At 36.2% G+C, this 21,636-nt stretch overlaps 1 protein-coding gene across 4 annotated transcripts in view; it reads right to left on the bottom strand.

The window, feature by feature from the left end:
- The window catches only part of ClC-c (chloride channel protein 3), a 232,470-nt gene that overhangs the window by 153,889 nt on the left and 56,945 nt on the right, over nucleotides 1-21,636 (bottom strand). Inside the window, exon 1 of one of the 4 annotated variants that reach the window (XM_035355014.2) lies at nucleotides 6,190-6,577. The exons of the other annotated variants lie outside the window; for them this stretch is intronic. Within the exon in view, the coding sequence (XP_035210905.1) occupies nucleotides 6,190-6,280 (91 nt within the window). The 5' untranslated portion in view covers nucleotides 6,281-6,577. Of the gene's footprint in view, nucleotides 1-6,189; nucleotides 6,578-21,636 lie in introns of those variants that run through there. 4 annotated transcript variants of the gene reach the window in all.

Raw genomic sequence — 21,636 nt, 5'->3', positions numbered from 1 at the left:
AGTGAAAATAGGTCGATGTGTAGATGGATACCGAGTTTGTGCAATTCCTTGTCTTGTTATTTTGGCTCTGTGTAGCGCAAAAATCGCCGCTACGCAAGCCAAAATAACAAGTCAAAGATTTGCACAAACTCGGTATCCATGCACCGTCAAAAATCGCCAAGGGTACCCTAAAATATACTTTTACTTATTTTACATCATTCAATTTTTTTCACTCTCTCCCACCCATTTAATAACTTTTATGGCAAATCCTACTTCAAAAATTTTTTTTTCAAAAGTAGATGCTGAGAAACTATACAATAATGACATTACCTTCTATTTTTACCAAGTACCTAAAACCAGTTTTAGAACTTATTAAAACACAGCAATTCAAAATTATGAAAAAAAAATCAGAACTTTAGCTGTTTGTGAAAGTGAGCTATGGCTCTATTTCAATGCCTTACATTAATGGCGGTACTGGAAAACTCAAATTATCATATGGCGTTTAGAAAAGGGCAATCATACCGGATATCATATTGCTATACGAGTCAGTTTTTACTTTTGATTTATTGATCAGTTAAGCAGAATATGTTCAAATCAGTCTCTAAATAAAAATACAGCACCTTAATGGAGGTCAGCTGTTGCGTATTAGTGCAGACACCATCATAAAAAAATTCTAAATGCAGAATCAAAAGACTCACAAATTTATGCAGAATTCTAGACATACATAACGGTGTCGATCCTTAAGTGTGTGTTTTTTTTTTTGGGGGGGGGGCAATGAATAACATTACAAGTTCCCTTTCTCAGCAGGGGTGGTGAATTATAATACGGACTTTACCATTTCATGTGTTGAAAACGGCTTGGTTTACTTTATTGGCTTATGGCAAAACACTCGAGGACTATCTGCCCAAACGGAGGAATGCCTTCATGGACGGCTTTCTATGGGAAATTGGCTTGTATATACCTTACACATGGAAAAAAACTATGAAAACACCCACGCTGCCAGCCCGTTTGCTGGGATTCGCACTTCGGACCGAACTATCAGTGTTCAGCGATCTTCCAGTTCGGCCGCTGGTGGGCTTGGTTTTTAAAACCTTATTTTCCCCTAAATGAAAAATGCAAAACATATTGAAAAGAAAAAGAGGTTCCAAGAGATATATTAAGTCTCTCTCCCCCTTTAAATCGTTTGTCTTCGTATCTAGAATGAGTATAAACAATAAGTTATCATTTTAAAATTACAACGGCTGTTTTGCACATGAACAGAAATAATTTTTTTCATTATAATTAATGTTATAAAAACATTTTTATTTCTTAAATATTCTATGTCATTTTCTCTGAACTACAGGGTGGTTATAATTAAAGTTCCGCTTTGAAATGGTCATAAAAGGAAAATTACCGGACCAAATGTTATCAAACTTCGTAATCGTGTAAAGGAGGCCATGAGAATTTATCTTCCGCGGAAAAAAAAAATTAAAAAAATCACCATCAGGGAAAACGGCGCTGTATGCAATATTGTTAAACGTAATAAGACATAAAGACATCGGTTTAAAATGTGTTTAATCGTTTTTGATACGTGTTACAGAGCATGTTCAATGTGGTGTCTACCATTTTCCGAAAGAAAGTTAAACCGTAATACTGCATTCTCAACAGCAGCTCTCAGCATATCAGAAGGAATGTTACGGACATGTCGGTATACCGAATCATTCGGTTCCGCCAAACTGTTAAGATTATCAACATAAACGGTGCTTTTGAGGAAACTCCATAGCCAAAAGTCACAGGGGTTGAGGTCTGGTGACCGCAGTGCCCAAGAAGTGGAAAGAGTCGGCCTATTATCCGTTCATTCCTGAAATGTTGCATAAGTAACTGTGTGACACATCAAAGGGCGGTGGGGCCCCACCCTGCATAAAACCGTGGTGTCTAAAATGCCCTGTTGCCGCAGTTCAGGTATCAAGAAACATCTTAATATTGACGCTAAGCAAGCTGCAGTCACAGTGCATGTAACAAGTCCAGCTGTCGACCGCTCTTCAAAGAATAATGGTCCAATTACGAAACTAACGATCATACCACACCAAACGGTGACTTTAGGAGAATGCAATAGAACTGGGTAGTTAACATGAGAGAGTTGTTTGGCCCAAAACCTGCAGTTTTGGGTGTCCCTAATCGCTAATTTTTTGTTTTTACGAACGTATTTCTCCGTTACACGGATGGCGCACTCTACTTTTACCGCCTTTAATGCAGTGGCGTAGCTAGGATTCCAACGCCCGAGGACAATTGAAGAATTTGTGCCCCTTTCTATGTGCCAAGAATGGAAAACATTTCATTAAAAGATTTCGTAGCATCAATGTGGCGCCCCCTGGATGCTGCGCCCGGTGACAGATGTCCCCCTTGCCCCACCCTAGCTACGCCACTGCTTTAATGCCTTTAAATGGTAAATTTTGATTAGGTCAATGTTCCCTAAGGGTATACGACATGTTAAACCTGTGTAACAAAAGGTTAAGTTAGATTCCGACTCGTTTTTCGTTTAACAATATTGCATACAGCGCCATTTCCCCCTGGTGGTGAGTTATGAGCTCCGCCCTCCGCGGAAAATAAATTCCCATGACCTCTTTATATGATTACCAAATTTGATAACATTTGGTCCAGTAGTTTTCCTTTCATCACCATTTCAAAGTAGAACTTTAATTATAACCATACTGTATTTATGAAACCATACAGAAAATTAAGAAACCTCCCATGTAAACAGCCCTTACATGCCCGGAACTGAATGCCAGAAGAAATTTAGTGGCGTGTAGTATTTTTATCCATGACCACTAATAGCTCGAGCATCTTTTTAAAGTTGTTTTCAGAAGCTTCTCAAAAGCACTATCAAGTTCGTCAGGATCTTAATCTTTCGCCCGCAAAGGTACAATTTCTGTATGCTTAAAAAAAAACAGCTTTTTAAGACAGAAGAGTAGCGTTATTTTGGCTTGTGTAGCGGCTATTTTTGCGCCGAAAATCACCGCTACACAAAGCCAAAATAAGAAGACAAAGAATTGCACAAACTCGGTATTTATGTACACATCGACCTATTTTCACTTTAAAAAAAAAAAAAAAAAATCAGAGAAATGCACAAAATCGGCATTGTGCCCTCCCTTGACTTTATCCATGTACACATCGATCTATTTTCACTTTAAAAACCATCAGAGAATTGCACAAACTAGGCACTGCGCACTCCCTTAGCTTTCTCCATGCACACATCGAACTATATTCACTAAAAAAGTCAAGGGAGCAGCCAACAAAAAAAGTATATCATCTCAATAAAGTACATTTTAACCCAAACAATGAAATAGCATAAAGAAGGAAATTCATCTTTGCACTACACAAAGGAAATATCCACTTACCTTATTTACGAATTAACATGTCTTCAAACAAAATTCCTTAACAGCACCTAAAAACTTCCTAAAATTATCTGAACTAGAATAGGTATACTGGCGTCGCCATATAAATTCACAAAATAAAAGTCAAAAATATCTCCGTAGCGCCGTTCGACAATACGCATTTTCTTTCTACAAACAGAACACTTAATAATGGCTACTAAGTGAACATTCACTTACACCCCAGTCAAGTAATGCTCTTTTCCTCTTTCTTTCCAGATCTTACAGAAACTTCAAATTAATCTTACCACATTCAGCCATTTACCGTCTAAACCACAAAACAAACAATGTACTTCCTAACCAACATACACCACGAACCTTTACGAATTTACCGCAATCATGCAACCGATTACGTCATAATAGGGTTTCCATAACATTCAACTACTCAGGCTACCATAAATGAAACAACAACTTCGCGATAATACAAGGGATACCCTTCTCTCTACTCTAACCAAGAAAAAGAAAGGAATAACCCCGGAGTAAAGTTTTCTTTATTAACAATTAAAAAAACAGTGAAAGCTTACCAGCAGTCGAGCGAGATAACAGCGGAAAAAAGGTAGTTCAGTGGGATTCCCGGGGAACGGACTAGCTGTATGAGAGTTTCGTAGTTTACCTCAAGTGTAACATGAATACAATTCAGTTTCCCTCAGAAAATTCTCCATGAAGACATCTCTTCCCTTACGCAGATAGACCTCGTGAGCATTGCTATAATTCAAACAACCTAACCCTTCCACGAAAAACTGCGCACATTTCTCCAAGTAAATGATGTAATCCCAACAGATAAGCTATATCTTGCATATACGTGAATAACTGAGTGTGCGCGCTTATAAGTACACACACATCATAATAAGGAAGGGGGAATTCAAATCAGTTTAATTTGTGACTGGTAAAATTGCTTTCATCGTCTAATGGTAAAAGAATGCTATATCGTATCTTTCGTGTTTGTACAGAAAGATTGAAGATTTAAAAAATCTTATATGTAAGTTTTAAAACTGAGAGGATTCCTTGACAATGTCTTCATCGTTATCCCCCTCACCAGAAAACTCAGAAAGATCCTATGCATTTTCAAACCTTATACAGAATGGGTGTCTAAACTATGACCGTTTGAGGGCCACATTGCAAAGAAAAAGAAAAATGCGGGGCCACACATACAATATTTTTTAACAAATTGAAATAAAAATTAGCTCTATGTTGTTTTATAAAAATAAATTTTTTATTATTATTTTTTTAATTTGAATTAGATATGTATATGTACATATTTATTATTAATTTGTAAAAGTTTCGTTTCATTTAGTTTGGATTTATAAAGATGGAAAAAATTCAAACTAATGAGATTAATGAATTTACTTTTGTTGAACAAACAAATCGATAACGGGTGCAAAGACGAGGTTACATTTCTTAATGCATTTTCAAGATGTTTGTCAGTGATCTTTGTCTTATTTTTGTTTTTTGCATGCTTCATCCTTGAAAATAATTGTTCACAAATATAGGTACTGCCAAAAGCTGAAGACATTATAAAAGCATTATTGTGAAAATTAGGATACTTATCGCGGGGTAGGTAATCTTTATAAAACTCCAGTAAAGAAACATTTTCAAATTTTTGTTTCAGTTGAATGTGACTTTGCAGTTTATACATCATAACATAACAAGATGTTTTTATTTAAATTTTTAATTTAAAATAAATGTCAACGAATCGATTATATTGAATCAAATTCATTTATATTTTTAATAAAAAGGTGTAAACTTAAATACTTTCATAATTTGGCGTTTGGGCCGCATTTTAAAGACTTTTGGCCCGCACTTTAGACACTACTCGTGTTATACAGCTTATTCAGTGTCAATAAAGCAATAAGATAATCGAAAATTTCAATTTATACAAGAGAAAATAAAACGGAAACATAAGTATCTTCAAGTAACTCACTGCGCAGGACGGCGCACGCGCAACGAACACCAAAACTTGATGCGGTTCTTTTCAATTTAGTGCACGCCGCAGTCAAAGAAATACTAGTACTACTTAAATTTCCATGCCCTCGGAAAACTACTACTATATTCCCGGAAACACCTTACCAGGTATATGTAATTAATGTTTATTAATCTGACAACTTTCATAAAAAGTTTAGGCATTATAAAACATCACTTCGTAATACCTATTTAAAAAAATTAAGATGCGACATTTTTTTTTTCAATGACTTTTTCTGAAGATGATTCTTTAAATCAGCAGAATACTGACCGACTTCGTCATGAATTTCAGATGGATATGGATAAAAAGGCCACTAAATATTTTTATTACTTCTGCCACTTGGAACATCACAGTACGAGTATTCATTATCAGCAAAAGTATCACTTAAGTGCATCAAATAAGAAAGTACGCCATGTAATTGGAATAAGCATCCACAAAATAAGTTCGTCTGCATTTAAAAAGCAACTGACAAAAAATTGTATTATAAAATCCTCAGCATACTTCGAAATAGAAACTGATTATTCAACAAGTATTTCATAATCGGATAAACCCGCATTTTGAAACGGATGGCATAAATAGTGAGGTTACGTAAAAAAGAAGTTACAGAAAAGATTGCGTTGAATTAAATGATATTGAGGTAAGAGACAGTAATTCTAAAAATACATGATCACTTAGCTTGTAAACGTGAAATCAACTACACCGCCTTGTGATTTGAAATAAGAAATACAAGTTTCAGATTACGTGCTTATGTTACATACATTGTGCATTTTCTTTTCATGTACAATATCGTATTAAAATTAGCATAAAAAACACAAGTTACAGGTAGAATGAAAAACTTACCATCCCCAGAAGGTTTCAATGCCAAAATAATACGATCAAACACACTATGTTTTTGAATAACACGAACGCTAACTTCAGAATCTCCGGTCATTATTCCATGCAGATCTAATTTACAGAACCACGTTAGCAAAATACAGCACGGCACTCGTTTCTTTACAAACACAACACTTCATTATTCATAAAGTAAACATTGATTCAAACACTGAAATCTCAGTTGATGTAAGAAATTCTACTTCCATTCAACGATTTTTTGACATCCGAAGTCGTAAACATGCAAGAATTAAACTTAAATGATAGCAACAGAATTCATAGGATTACTTGTATTTGAAAACTAGCTATCCGTACGTAGAAAACTACAGCAGGTTTTTGCTCCGATGTTCACGGAACGAATGGACAAGACTTACAGATTCTTTGAGTAGGGTTACCTAGAGAAACGCAATTGGCGCCAAACATCTCGCCAACTCGCCGGAAAATAACAACTTGAGTGAATTAACTGTTTCGTTACAACCAAGGGTTTCGAATTTTCAGCATTTTTCTTATTTATAATTTTTGAACACTTTTCACATTACCGATATCGCAATGAATAGTACCACAAGAAAATAATTACGTTCTAATAAGATTATAGATATAAAACACAGAATTTGGGCACAGCAAAATCTTTAAAAACTTCATTAAGGTAAGTTCCGTAGCATTAAAATAGGCGGTATATATAATGAAACAATAAAAATCCATCAGCATGTGGTGAAATTATATTTTCAACAACGGATTTAACATTATTTTAAACAAAAAATAGCTTAAATTTGTATTATACACTTCACTTTTTATCTATAAATTAATAAAAGAAAAAAATTCAGGAGTAAATTACTTATACCGTATTAATATACAAAAAAATAAATAAATAAATAAACACCAATGAAGAACAGCTGCTACACACACACACACACACACACACAATAATAATAATAATAATAAAAAAAAAAAAAAAAAAAAGAACCTGATGTGATCAGCATATGACCTTCCACCAATTTAATGTTTTAAATAGCAACGAACTTTCCAGTGAAGTACCACTTTCAGTTGCTCGTTTGTAAACAAAAATGCAATTTGTTGTTCTAGTAAATAGGAAAGTTTGAACCATGAAATTTTGAAATATACTTTATTAGGTACAATTAGGTAGATATAAAAATTGTTTTTTTTTTTTTTTTTTTTTTTTTTTTTTTTCCTAAATTTACACCAACATAATCAAATATCTTCTCTTTAATTAAAAATTACATTTTATCGGGAAGTTGATTAACATATAATTAAATTGGCTTATTATTAAAGGAAAATAAGTGTTTAAATTTTCTTTAAAATAAATAGTACTTAGAAATGAATACCATAATTTCACTTTTATGTCATTTCTATAGTATCAACAAATCTAAATTCATTTTGATCTGCACATATAGGCCCACGACATTTGGATATCAGCAAGTAATGATCGTTCTATTGCAACGGTATGTTATGGTTAATATATGCAACAATATCTAATGTTGATTGATTCAAAATTGTTATGGGCTTCAAGTAAAGTACCATTTCAAGTCTTCCATTAAAAACTTACGGGTTTTAAGTCCCACTTTCGGTTGTCTAGTGTTATCCAAAACCCAATATATTCTTTACAAGAATGCAGAAAGCTTAAATAAAGGAAAAGATAAATTTTTGCAAGTTTGAGATAAAAGTTATCGTGGACGAGAAAATCGCCACACATACAGTGAGTGCAGAAATTATTCGTACAAAGAGTGGTTTCGCGAAATGAAACTGTTTGGGCGTGCTAATTCTATCGAAACTTCTTCAAAAGGCAACAACTAATAAAAAAGGTTTATCAACTATAAGTGCAAAAAACAATACAGAAAAGATATTGAATTAGCTTTTAAATATACTGGAAACTAAGAATTGGAGATTTACTGACGCGTAAAAAGTATTCGTACATTCAAACAAATGCAGAATTTTGGAAGCATTTTCTAACTGGTTTATTCAGTTGTTCGTTGATAACTGACGTCACTTATCTTGCGGGTTATATAAAATGACCCGGTGTAACTTTAAATGTGATAAGAACGTAAAATTTTAATATGGGCAGTAAAGGTAGAGAAACGAATGTGAGGTGTGAACAATAATTTATGGTCTAGTTGGACAAAAATGGAATTGGAGAGTGAATATCTTTTCATGCATTATTATGACTCAACGCATACTGCTCTAAATACGCAGCTCTGGATATTATATAACAACCCAAAGTATATGAAATTTCTTCCTCAGTTACCCAACCTCAATCCTGTTGAGAATTTATGGGAAACTGATGATAAAAATGTTATATCGAGGAACATTTCTAATAAAAATGATTTTATAACTGCTCTTAAGCAGGAGTGGGAGTTAATATCTAACTCAATAACAGCAAATTTGATTAAATCAATGCCAAGGAGACTCGAAGCCGTTATTCACGCTAAAGGATACCCTACAAGGTATTAATTTAAATATATTTATGAAAATACTCAACATTATGAATAATGTACGCGTACATTTTACACCACAAGATGATGGATTGTTTTTCTTTTCTAAGTGTCTCATTTATAAATTTTCAAACAAATCAAGCAGAAGTTTCAATAATATGTTAAAAAGTAATATATACTTAAAACACCGAATTATTCAAAGAAAAAGATGAGTGGAGAGGGTGCTTTTGGATTCAAAAAGCATCCAGGCGAAAAAATTGATATAGAATCAAGTTCCAAAATAAAACACGGTTTTTAAAATTTTCAGAAATTTTATTTTACGATAAAAATTTACATAAATTTAGTAAAATAGATAAATGCCCTATTTGTGTAGGGAAGGGAAAAAAAAAAAAAAAAAAAAAAAAAAACCATTCCCTCCCGACCCGTATTATTAAAAAGAAGAAATTATGAGCCTTTCCTTCCCCCCTTTTTTTTTACTTGAATATATATATATTTTGAACAGAATTCTGTTATTTAAATGCTGTTTTAATTTTTTAAATAAAAATTATCGGTAGTCTTGAATGGAGCCCGGAAACGGTGTTAATTACAAGGGAAGCTAAAAATGAATAAATGATCGTCCAGATTTAGAGAAAAAAGACAAAAAAAAACTCTAAAGAAACTGCAGTATGAAGCTGCTGTTACAACAATAGTAATAAAAAAAAAGGCCTTAAAAAATTCTTACATTTGGAATTTAATCCCTGGTAGCTCGTTTCTGTTATTTAATGTTATGTCCGTCTTTTTCCTTCTGGAAGAGAGTAATATCTCACTTAAAGTTGTGCAAGAAAAAGGCCTTCCAAACTACACAATTCCCCTAAATGTTTGTCGATTTTACCAATTACTTAAGCAGCTTCATAAATTACGATTTCGCTAACTACAGCCTTCAAACTTTTCCAAACACAATAACTTGAAGCAGGGTCAATTTCTCACTTACTTTTAAAGCCTTTCAAATTCCTGGTTTTTTTATGCGATGCGAGATCAGAATTTCACCAGTATAAGCGTATTTTACTTTCAGTCATTTTTTAATAGTTTTTTTCTAAATATGAAGTGGTATGCTTTTTTACCCGCTATAAGAAAAGACTGATTGCAATAAAATTCACAGAAAACTTTAGGCTATTTTCAGAATAAGCTTCCCCCTCCTCCACTTGATGCTGTTTCATAAGGCAATAAAAACAGCTGCTTTGACTTAAATCATACATGTAAAACGGTGAATAAGCCATACAAAATAGCAAATCCTAACCATAGTCATAACCAGAGTCCGGATTTTGATAACCTAAAAGATCACTGAAAAATAACAGAAATGCACTTAAAAAGGGAAAAAAATGTCTTTAAAAATAATAAATATATAAATAAAAAATTGCACAACTCACAAACACTGGCAAATGGATTAAAACCCAAACAATATTTTTTCTTTTGAATTTTCAACCTTGCACAAATGCATTACAATTACTTTGAATTATTAAGCGGTTATTTTATGTTTTCGAAAACTGTATCACTTATTGTTAACTCTTCTTCGGTTTCAAAAGCGTCTGCTTCTGTTGTCAAGATGTGGAATATTTTCCGCATAGTTTGGGTGCCACAGTTTTTAGTCAAAACAGTGTTGAATTTCTCAAATGCAGTATTTGAAACTCTGCCTTTGGCCTTTTTTAAAGCGTCGGATAATTTATCAATGTAAGTCATTGCATCCACATGGTCCATATTTTGCTCTTGTAAGGATTTAATAGTTGAAATTATGATCCTGACATCGATCTGATGTACGCAAAATTTCCTACAGTTTTGTATGTTGAGAAAACATTCTATGCAATTAAAATCGAAGCAAAATCATCTGCATCAAAGCTATTCACAAATGACTTCACAGTTTGAAAAGTTTCATTATAATACAATTACGCACTGAACCCTGTTCCCTAGTGTGTTATAACAGATTATGGGGGCAAATCTAAATTAAGAGTTTGGGATTTAAAGCACACGATATGGTGCTTTTAAGAACATTTAATCTACGTTATATATAAGCTTGATAATATCGGGATAATTTGCACGGATTTCAGCGAGACTGTGCAAAGGGGTGAGCAAGACATATCATACGAACTAGCTGGAGATAAATTCGTTTATTGATTTTCGAGCTTAAACCATGTATGGTGATTTTTCAAACAACTGACAATCTGCAGACTTCTTCAATTTTTCGAGTTTGTCGACAATTAAGTAGAAATATCTTGCCAGCTAAATCTGAATCCCCACAGTACCTAATATCAGATCAAACATATGACAACCATCAGCATGATTCGTTTCATCAATTGAAAAATTATTTTTTCCTTTTTTCACAGTTTCTCTAATTTTTCCTATTGTTTTCCAGAAACTATCGTCTATGTAACTTTTTCGCAGCGTTGATTCGCCAAGCATTATTTGCAAGTTTTTTTAGTCCAAAGAGGCTTTGTCCCTAAAGGACCATTGCTTTCGTTTTGCGATTTTGCGTCGAATCACTCTCAATGTCCGTTTCACTTTTCAAACTGTTGCCACCAATTATTATCGCTCTGTATTATATTTGAAGAAATTAAATAATGAAGAATCTGCATAAATAAATGTATATTTCTCGCAAAAAAAAAAAAAAAAAAAAAAAAAAAAAAAAAAAAAACGGTACCTAGAGCCATCAAATTTTGAATGATGTAATCCTGCTGTGAATATAGGCACCAGGAAGCCCAAATTTGAAATTTGGACTTTGTTTTATTATCGATTTCATATTTTGTAAAACTTTAACGAATTTTTGATTAACAAACTCAAGGTTTCCAAAGCAAGCAATGGCAACGCTGTACATGAAAAACATTTTCATCCCCAGCGCGTGAGACTTTGTATCAAATTCTAAAGATATGCTCAATTTAAAATTATTTTGTGATATTGCTCTTGAACTGAATTTTATAGTTTCAGTGCGAAGAACATGATAAATAAAGGTGCAGAAACATTAGGTATTTTTTTGGAAGCAGAGCTGAAAAATGAGCAACGCTCTCGTTGGGAATCGAACCACGGACCTCTAGAAAACGCGCCCAGCGTGCCGACCACTACACTACGAAGGCATGCTAAGAAGGCGGGAGAAACGCCTTATATATATATCCCTTTTAAAGGGCGACTGGCGTTTTAGGGGACCCAATCGCCAAATCCTGGGTGTGGACGATTATCATATACCACGCTTTTAGTTCGGTCGCCACTGTAGAGACATTAGTTAAGCAGGAGAGCTGAAAAATGAGCAACGCCCTCGCCGGGAATCGAACCACGGACCTTTGGAATATGGGCCCAGCGTGCAGAGCACCACACTACGAAGGCGGGAGAAACACCTTATAAAAGGTACGCAATATGTTAAAAAAAAAAAAAAAAACGTTTGAACGTAATTTTAAATCTGGAACCTTTCAAAATTTTTGTTTTTTAAATGGCTAAATCTACGGCTATTTTTTTATTTTTTTACCCTAGAAGAATATTTGTGGACACGAAAGCATCACATAATTTTTAATATTGTATTGCATGTAGCTGTGAGTGTGTAATTCCAAGAACGTGTCTATGGAATACCTCGCCCCCCCCCTCTGCACCTAATCCTACGCAACTGCTAAGAAATGCCGGTTAGGAAAATTTCTCAGAAATGCCACTCATACCCGTGGAAAAAGCTTATCGGGAGAGGTAGCACTAAAAGACTCCATAATCCGTTTTCTGTGAAGCCGAGTAAAAATGGGTTCACAGCGATTGAGACAGTTTTTATTTCAAAGGCTAACGTTTTCAGCGATTACTAGAATATGCCTTAAAATGCTCTAAAAACTTAAAAAATGCTTTGAAAGACGAAAATACTCAAAAAATTTAGAAAAATGCGTATGTCATCAAAATTTCAGCCTTGGTGATAACTCAATCTGCCACAATAATTCAGGCTTTCACAAAGATCAGTTTCGAAAAATATTTTATACACTTTCAAAAACAAACAAATTTCATTTTTGTTGCAAAGCCTAACTTTTAATCATGAGAAATTTTTTTGTTACGAAAAATTCGCTTCCTCCCAAACAAAACCAAAAACTCTATAAAAAAGAATTGGTTCAAAGTCTCATTAACGATCGGAAGTTTCCTATACACCCCGTCCCCTCATTCTGACTATCACAGCAGGAAACGCGTCTGGAAATAGATGATAAATTACGCGTTACATGTAGCGATAGAAAAGCCCCAGACAAAGAAACGATACAGTCGAATAAAAAATATTAGCACGTCTTGTTTTTTTGAATGACGAAACGCACAACTAGCAGAAGGTACAGCATTTGTTTACATTTAGCGATAAATACCATGAAATGTAGGAAAAAGTATTCGAAAAACATGTTAAAAACCGTTATCTTTTCGACAAAGCTTACGCAGGTGTTCAAAATTCAGGGATTTTTCAAATTTCGTCGATTATTCCCAGAACTGATGGACAGATTTTAATGAAATTTGGTATGGATATATGTTGAAATAATACAAAACAATATATCACACAAAAATGATTCGGCGCTCAAAAAGGAATACAATAGAAGTTGCAAAATTCGAACAAAAAAGGAGGCTAATATGAGATACGATCTCCTCTAATAGTCACAGTATTCTGAAAAGACTTAATATGACGTAGTTTGAACACTGAAAATGAGATATTTATGATCTTTTGTGGTCCTGAAGAGCTCTGGGAGGAGGTAGGCGAAAAGAAATTTCCCTCTCAAGAGCGTCTGAGAAGTGTTCTACAGGATTAGATCTGAAACCTTGCTGGCCACTGCGTCTAGTCTCACTTTCCAGAAAATCACCCACCAGGTTAGTCTTATGTGAACGACAGCTGACGTCCATAAAAATGAAATGAAGACCAACTGCAACTCTAAAAAATCGAACTCAGGGCTCTAAGATCTCTTCCCTATAACTCGCAATAATCACACAGCCTTTGCCAAAAATATGTAGGTGTGTGCTCCCGTCCAATATGATGCTTGCCAAGACTATAACACCTTAGGTTTCTTTCTCCGACTTTAGGTTTCTCTCTCTGATGTTGAAGGACAGAAAGCGGATTTCTGGTTCACTCCACATGGAGGTTCGCGGAGAATAATTTAACCAGTAGTTTTTCCTCTTAATGCGTGCGAATTCTGCATGTTAAAGTGTGAAACTTTCGTATTTAACTTCCGAAAACATAATGCACATTCATTAAATCGACTTATGCTCTACGAGGGCCACATAAAAAGTTTTCTTACGTTTTCTAAGACCTTTCTGGCCCAGCAACGAAATATTTTTCACAAAATTCTTAACCGTATTTAGGAAAACCTTAATCTGATTGTTAGATTAGGTTATTTGTATACGGCAAATTACACAAGGGCTATCTGTCTAAAAAGGAGGGAAGTATTTCTGGAGGACATTCGAAGGAAAACCAGCTCGTATTCATGTTACACATGGGGAAAAGTATGAAAACCAACCATAAAGCCAGCCAGTTCTCCTGGGAACAAACTCGGGGTCAAACTTCCAGTATTCCGCGGTCTTAACGACTTAGCCACTGGTAGGACATTTGTAACTGGAAGCAAGAAACAATCTGTATGGAAATAAAGCTTACATTCACATTTTTCGATTAAATTTGTGCATTTGCTAATGTCATTCAAAATTTTAATTCTTTAGAAAACTTAATCTTTCCCTCCCCCTCCCTTGTCGAGATTTTCTCCTTTAGATTTTTAAAGGAGAAAGATTTAAATTTTAAAGACTGCGTATTGTCGTCTTTTATTCAAATCTCTCTCTCTCTCTGAACAGCTAGACATTCCTATTCTCACGCATCCAAGATTCTTTTTGATATCGTTTAATCAATCATATGAATTCGATACTAAACCCTCCGTATAAAAATACCTAAACAACTCAAACAGTAAACCAAAACAGGCAGAAAAACCTCTTCCTTCTTGAATTACATCGGTCCACCAGAGACTCAGCGGTAGAGTCACTGAACACTAATAGTTCGCTCCGGGTTTCGAATCAAGGCGAACGGGCTAGCTGCATGAGCGTCTTCGTTGGTTTTACTGATGTGTCATGTGTATACGATCCAGTTTCCCTTAGAAAGTCCTCCATGACGGCATCCCTCTCTTAGGCAGATAGCCCTCGTGTGCTTTGCCATATTCAGAAATTGGGTTACAAATAACGGATATTTTTTGCTGTCTCTTTGAACTATGCAGCTGTCTGGACGTCAGCTGTCTCTTTGAACTATTCAAGTGCTGTTCATCTTCCAAGAAACTCATCTCTCTACATGTTTCCGCATTTACTATCTAAGCATATATATGCAAGGTAATGAAAATGATTAATAAACTTTACACAATCATTCACTCTAATACTTTTAATGATACCAGTATCTTCTTATCCTCCAGTACCATCTTCTTAATTTTACCCAAATGTAATACAAATAAACATTTCCTTCAGAAAGTCCTTTATACTGGCATACTTCCCATTACGCAGATAGCCTTGTGCTTTTGTGCAAAGAAACAATCACACCTTCAGTTCAAAATCGTGTCATCTCTATAATGTTCGTAATTGCTCTATCATCACTTTAGAATAAATCTTTGAATAACTTTAATATTGCATACATACAGGAACCCATTCATGACTCAAAAACCTGTATCCGATATCCACTTTTTTTTTAATTTTACACATTTTTAATGATTATAAAACTATGCCCTAATCTCTAGGAAACGTGCGCATCCATATATGTAGATATTGAGATTCATATATGTATTCTGATAAACATATGAACACTTACAGACCAGACAGATCGTGACATACAGAGATTAAGTCCATACCTCAAACTTCATAATTCATTTCCCAAAATTAATAGGCAGCAAACATGATTTTCAGTTAACGAATTAAAAAGGGGCAACTATAATGATCAGCGTATTTTCATAAGTGAACACTTAGTGTATTGATACTAAGTTAAGATAAATAATTCTTAAAACTGCGCGACCACCTTAACACGAATGAATTTTCATTTATCCCACAGAAATTTCACATGGACAAATATTACGCTCACAAACACCTCAAATATCTAAAACTAACATCATTCGCCTTACTTCGTTATTTTAACACACAAATTTACGTATATGATACATGCCAATGTTTTACAATTTATACGTTGACTTTTAGCTTAACACATTTGTGACTTTTCAAAGCGTTATAAAGTACATTCACATTTAACGCATAGTATTTGTTCCATGCAAAGAAAACTGCAAATCATGTACAGTCATGGACAAAAAAAATTAGCGCACCAAGAAGGAGTCGTCAAAATGAAACGAAATTTTAACGTAATGACTACTTTGACATAAGTAAATGATAAGAAAATTAAAGAAAAAGGATAATTTATTTCAGAGAAAAAGGCAAAAGAACGGAGGAGTTAATAGTCCGTTGGACCCCCTCTAGCGCGAATGCACGATGCGATACGATCGGGCATTGAGTCATACAAGTTCTGTATGATGTCTTGAGACATTTCGTTCCCTATTTGTTGTAACCTTGCCTCTAGTTCGTTCAAACTCGTTGGATGCCCAACTCGTTGTCCCAAATGATCCCAGATAAGCTCGATTGGAAACACAACTGGGGATCGGGCAGGCCAAGGAAGGGCAGTAACAGTGCGGAGACTGTCTTGTGACACCCTTGCCGTATGAGGGGGAGCATTGTCTTGTTAAAAAATGGCTCCTGGGAGCCGTTGCATGAGTGGCAACACATGTGGTTGCAGGATTTCATGAACATACCGCTGAGCTGTCATGGTGCCACGGAACAATACTAGGGATGACCGTGTATTGTAGGCAATGTCACCCCATATCATCACACCAGCTGTGGGAGCGATGTGCCGCTGTACAGCAAAGGCAGGATTGAGGAGTTCACCACGGGCTCTCCGCACACGAACACGATTGTCATCACTGCCGAGATTGAATCTGGATTCGTCGCTAAAGAAGACCTGGTTCCATTCCGCTGCAGTCCAGTTTCCTCGTGCTCGACACCACTCCAAACGAAGGCGTCGATGGATGGGTATCAAGGGCAGCACACGTAATGGGCGCCGCGATACCAACTGTCCTTCAGCCAGGCGCCTTCGTATGGTTCGAGAAGACACAGGGGCCCCTAGTGAAGGTGCTACCTGTGCCTGGATGGCGGCCGATGAAGCAGTTAGCTGTACGCGTGCATTTCTTACTATGTGGCGGTCTTCTCGACAACTGGTCTGTCGAGGACGTCCTGAGCCTGGTCTTCGTGTACATGACATCTCTCAGGTCCACTGGTCCCAACACCTCCTCACAACACAATCAGAGCGGCCTAATTGACGAGCTACTCGCCTAGGAAGAGCTGAGGTAGGTATGCCATTACGCCGTGTTCGAAGACAATATGAGCAGCTGTCGCAGTTTGAGAGGGGGAGAATCGTCGGGATGATGGAAGCTGGGTGGTCAGCTAGGCGAGTAGCTCGTCAATTAGGCCGCTCTGATTGTGTTGTGAGGAGGTGTTGGGACCAGTGGACCTGAGAGATGTCATGTACACGCTGACCACCCAGCTTCCATCATCCCGACGATTCTCCCCCTCTCAAACTGCGACAGCTGCTCATATTGTCTTCGAACACGGCGTAATGGCATGCCTACCTCAGCTCTTCCTTTGTAAATGATTCAGCACACTCAAACAAGCTTTGGTTACCTGTTTTATACTCTACAGAGTACGACGTTCAACGCCCTCTACCGGCTATACGTAATGCGCAATCACGCTGCATTTCTAATCATTTGCATATCTCCCGGACATGTACCTTCATTGCAAGTTTCGTTACGATCCCGCAATTATGTTATTACGATCCGCTCGTTGTTTTCCTAAAAACATAGCCAAGATATATTATTACATTTGTAGTGCCTTTTCTCGAAATTATGAACTTTTTTAATTAAGAATATCACATTTTAGAAAGTGCAGAAAAAGTTGAGTAGAAGATTATGTCACCACAGATTACCTGTATTTCACTTAAATTCATCCTTGACTTTTAATATATATAATTCTTATTTAAAAAAAAATTCACTTTTAAGAACAAAAGATTTTTTATTTTATGCACATTTTATTTATAGTTTTCTTTTATGACTCCACGATAGCGTTGAGCAATAAATACTTGGAATAGAGCTTCCTCTTTCAGCCCACGTTTTAAGTCTATAAGAACGTTTTCACCAAGATAACAGAGCCTATAAACGAAATACACACAGGCATCCGCAAGAAATTCCACCTATAATAAGTACCACGATTTCTAACATTTCAAAGCAGATTTTTTTTTTTTTTTTTTTTTTTTTTTTTTTTTTTTTTTTTGTGTGTGTGTGTGTGTGTTCTTCAATACGTGGTCAGAATTTTTCAGAATATAAACCTCCACGCAATAGCTCCAAATTTTTTAAGTATCAGTATACAGGTTCGAACAAAACAGTACCAACATTGTGTTAAAGAAGATCTTCGATTTTAAACGCGAAAAAAGTTTACCATTCATGACTTACATACAGATAATCCCCATCATGCTACTACAGAACCAAAATACGAAATCGTAATTACTGCTTTCGATCCAAAATAAAAATAAGTACCCAAAAGACGGTAGACATCTCTTTATTAAAGTTAGTTTACCATTCCATCACTAATGTAATAAATAAAGTCTAAAGATACATTTAGATTTGCTAAATATTGCTCTGTTCGTTGAGAAAGGGAAAGATCATGGCAAGACTTTTCACGTTGTTTTATTCTAGCTACGATACAAAACTTACATTCTTTAAAGTACTTTTCCTTTTGCTTTTATTACGCAAGAAATTTTCCGCCATGTATATTACATGTGCAAATTAAAATATATTTCAGCTACTGGTGATGAAATACGTAAAGGAAAAACAAGTGTTATCGGGGGAGGGCACTAAAAAATTCTCAAGATAGAAGTGCACTCGTCCGTTCAAGTACTTTATCAATAAACATAATACCTAATACATACGAGCCCTTCGGATGAAGAACTGCAAAACAAGTAAGAACGATACATTAGTTCTTTTATAAATGAAAAACGCAGCAACTAGGTTTTGTTTGGTTTATGTGATTATGGCAAAGCTTCGAGAGCTATCTGCCTGAGGAAAGGGTTGCCTTCGTGGAGGACTTTCTAAGGGAACTTGCTCGTATATACGTTACACATGGGGTAAACCACGAAAACGTCCATGCAGCCAGCCCGTTCGCGGGATTCGAACCTCAGACCGAACTACCTGTGTTTAACGACTTTACCGCTCGGCCGCTGGTTGGCCTCGCAGCAACTAGAAATCAGATGATTCTCCAAATGATTTCATAAAGGATTATTCAGGATGTACAAACGAGGATTATCGTGTTAAAAAAAGGGGGGGTTAGGATACCTTAAAAATACAAATGAGAGAACTGCTGCGCTTTATCGACATACAGGCAACCCATTAAAGTGCGCAAGACATAAACAGTTTTGGATACTGTAAGTACTAATTGGTATCTAAACTATTTTTTCATGTTCAGTGGCCGCACGTGGCTTGAAAACTGCAGACGAATCCGCCCGATACAAGCATCCATGACGATCGGGCACTGTTAATGGAAACCTTCGTAAACGACGGCTACACCAAACCTGCATCAGCCAATCGCCGCAAAACTATCCGTGATGATACTGGAGCAATGGAAACATCAGGTACTCTTCACAAAATGTCTACTGTTGAGGACTGTCGCTCAGATACGGCATGGCGTCGTATGCAGCGATAAATGCGCTCACTAAGCAAGCATTGAGATGTGGGCTTTATGATCACAACTATAGTCTGCTACTTTAAAATATTCACTTCAGGTCTGTTTTGCCACTCCTGGCTTGCCTCATAACATAGTAACGGCAAATGCAGAAGATTGTAAAATTCCCTAATTTTCTACCCCCCCCCCCAATTCAATTCCGCTTAGCATGTTTCATTTCTTCAAAAGCGCATGACTGAAGACTGATTACAACTGCTTTCAAATAAGATGGAGAAAATAAGAAGTGAATGGTAATGACGACAAGCGCTTCGTGAATGAGGGAGGGTAAAAAGATTCTAAGTGCTTATTTTAAAGTAAACGACTATACTATAAGCCGAACTTCCACTTCTAGACAACCAGCCATTGCTACATCATAGAAACTGATATAACGATTCCGTCTAAAAGGTTTTAGCTTTTTAATTTTGTGCCAAGCTGGTATGAAAATCGACTAAACACAGCGAAGCACACATGAACTGATATCCCGTCGAGAATTTCGCTTTCAACGGGTGTGACCGAAGCTAATGGAGGTTCGAATCCCGCGAACGGGCTGGCTGCATGGGCGTTTTCGTGGTTTTCCCCATGTGTAACGTGTATATGAGCCAGTTTCCCTTAGAAAGTCCTCCACGAAAGGCATCCCTCCCCTTAGGCAGATAACCCTAGTGTGCTTTGCCATAATTAAATACACCACACACCACACCACACCGAAGCTAATGACTCTAGACCTGTGTGGTTATAATCAACTGTGGCAGCTAAATCACCATCTGAAGGCTCTCTGAAAGCCTCTACTTCCAAAAAGCTCAAAATACAGGAGGTATCATCAAGCTAATCAGAGGCACGAAGTACAGCATCCTTTCAAGAGCCAACCCCCCCCCCCCAGAGTTAAATATCTTTGTTTATACCCAGGAAAACTAGAATTGAATGGAATCACGAGATTTTGAGGCTTCTACTCGTAGGTCTATGGGTTGCGGTCCTAGATGGTAATCAGTTCCAGACATTACACCCAGTCCTATAGCCAAATCATTAAAATGCAGTCAAACGAAATCAAACATAGTAAATGCGACAGCAGACACTGAAAACTGCAAAAAAACACCACTAGAGTTCTGGCTATTTTAATGAAGAGTCTTCACTGCAATGAACACAGCATGTTCAAAACGACTTCGATTATTATTCGATTGTGTTATGCGCAAACAAACGACATCCGTGTAAAATAATTCAGCTTAAGTGAAAATAACATCTACAGATGACTCTGTTTCGTAAAATGAATGTATGAGAACCATTCTAATCTCACATTTCTATGGCACACTCGATTCCGTGACGTTAATTCTTTAATGACGAAATTAGCAAAGTAGAAGTACTGATATGATTTAAACACATAATCCAATCAAAACTGCTGATGACGTCAAAGTAACTTCTTCTGTCATTCATAACTGCATCTGCAATTCATTCTTAGACCGTCAGCGCCATGCTAGGTCACCTGCAGTGAAGAATTTACAGGGCATTGAAATTTATTTATTTCAACTTTATTTGTAAGGTTTTATATTAATTAAGCCGGTTATATTATTATTTTACTTTTATTTTCACTTTCGACAACTGCCATCAGAATGGGAATTAGTTTTGCGTCCTGATGGGAGTTCTGCGCTCCCTTGAGCACTGATTCTGGTGGGATCTATCTTTGCACTTAAATACTTCAGAACCTTGAGCTTGAGACACAGCCTTTGATAGCTACAGTTGTCCGGTTATTCTGCGACAACTTCCTGCTACTGATTAGAATTGCATAATCGGCTTTAGCTTAGAAATATTGAAGCTTAGTCCAAAACCTGTTTAGGCACCAGAAACTTTGTAGTATTTGATATTTTAACACTTTACCGACCGCTAGCGGTTCAACAGCATACGCACGTCCGACCGGCCGCTCAGCCGTATATTCTCCGTCCTGAATAACTGTCCGGACAATCTGATAAATCGTCTGAATTAAATTCTCCAGTACCATTTTTTTCGCTCATCGTGAATGGTAATTTTTTCAAAAACGGTGTGAAAATGTGAAAGTTTACGATGCAACGCACTTAACGTAAGTGAGCAATGTACCTCAATACTAATAAAATGCAGATGATATAGCAAATGACAATTGTTTATCATCATGGCTACCGATTGATAGGCTATTTTTAGGTAGTCCCGAGAAAAATGCGAT

The sequence above is a fragment of the Stegodyphus dumicola genome, chromosome X1 (genome assembly GCF_044657685.1).
Source record: "Stegodyphus dumicola isolate Sdum_Otavi_A_Nest chromosome X1, ASM4465768v1".
NCBI lineage: Eukaryota > Metazoa > Arthropoda > Arachnida > Araneae > Eresidae > Stegodyphus > Stegodyphus dumicola.
The sequence above is the reverse complement of the archived record's forward strand: the minus strand, read 5'-3'. Positions and strand labels throughout refer to the sequence as shown.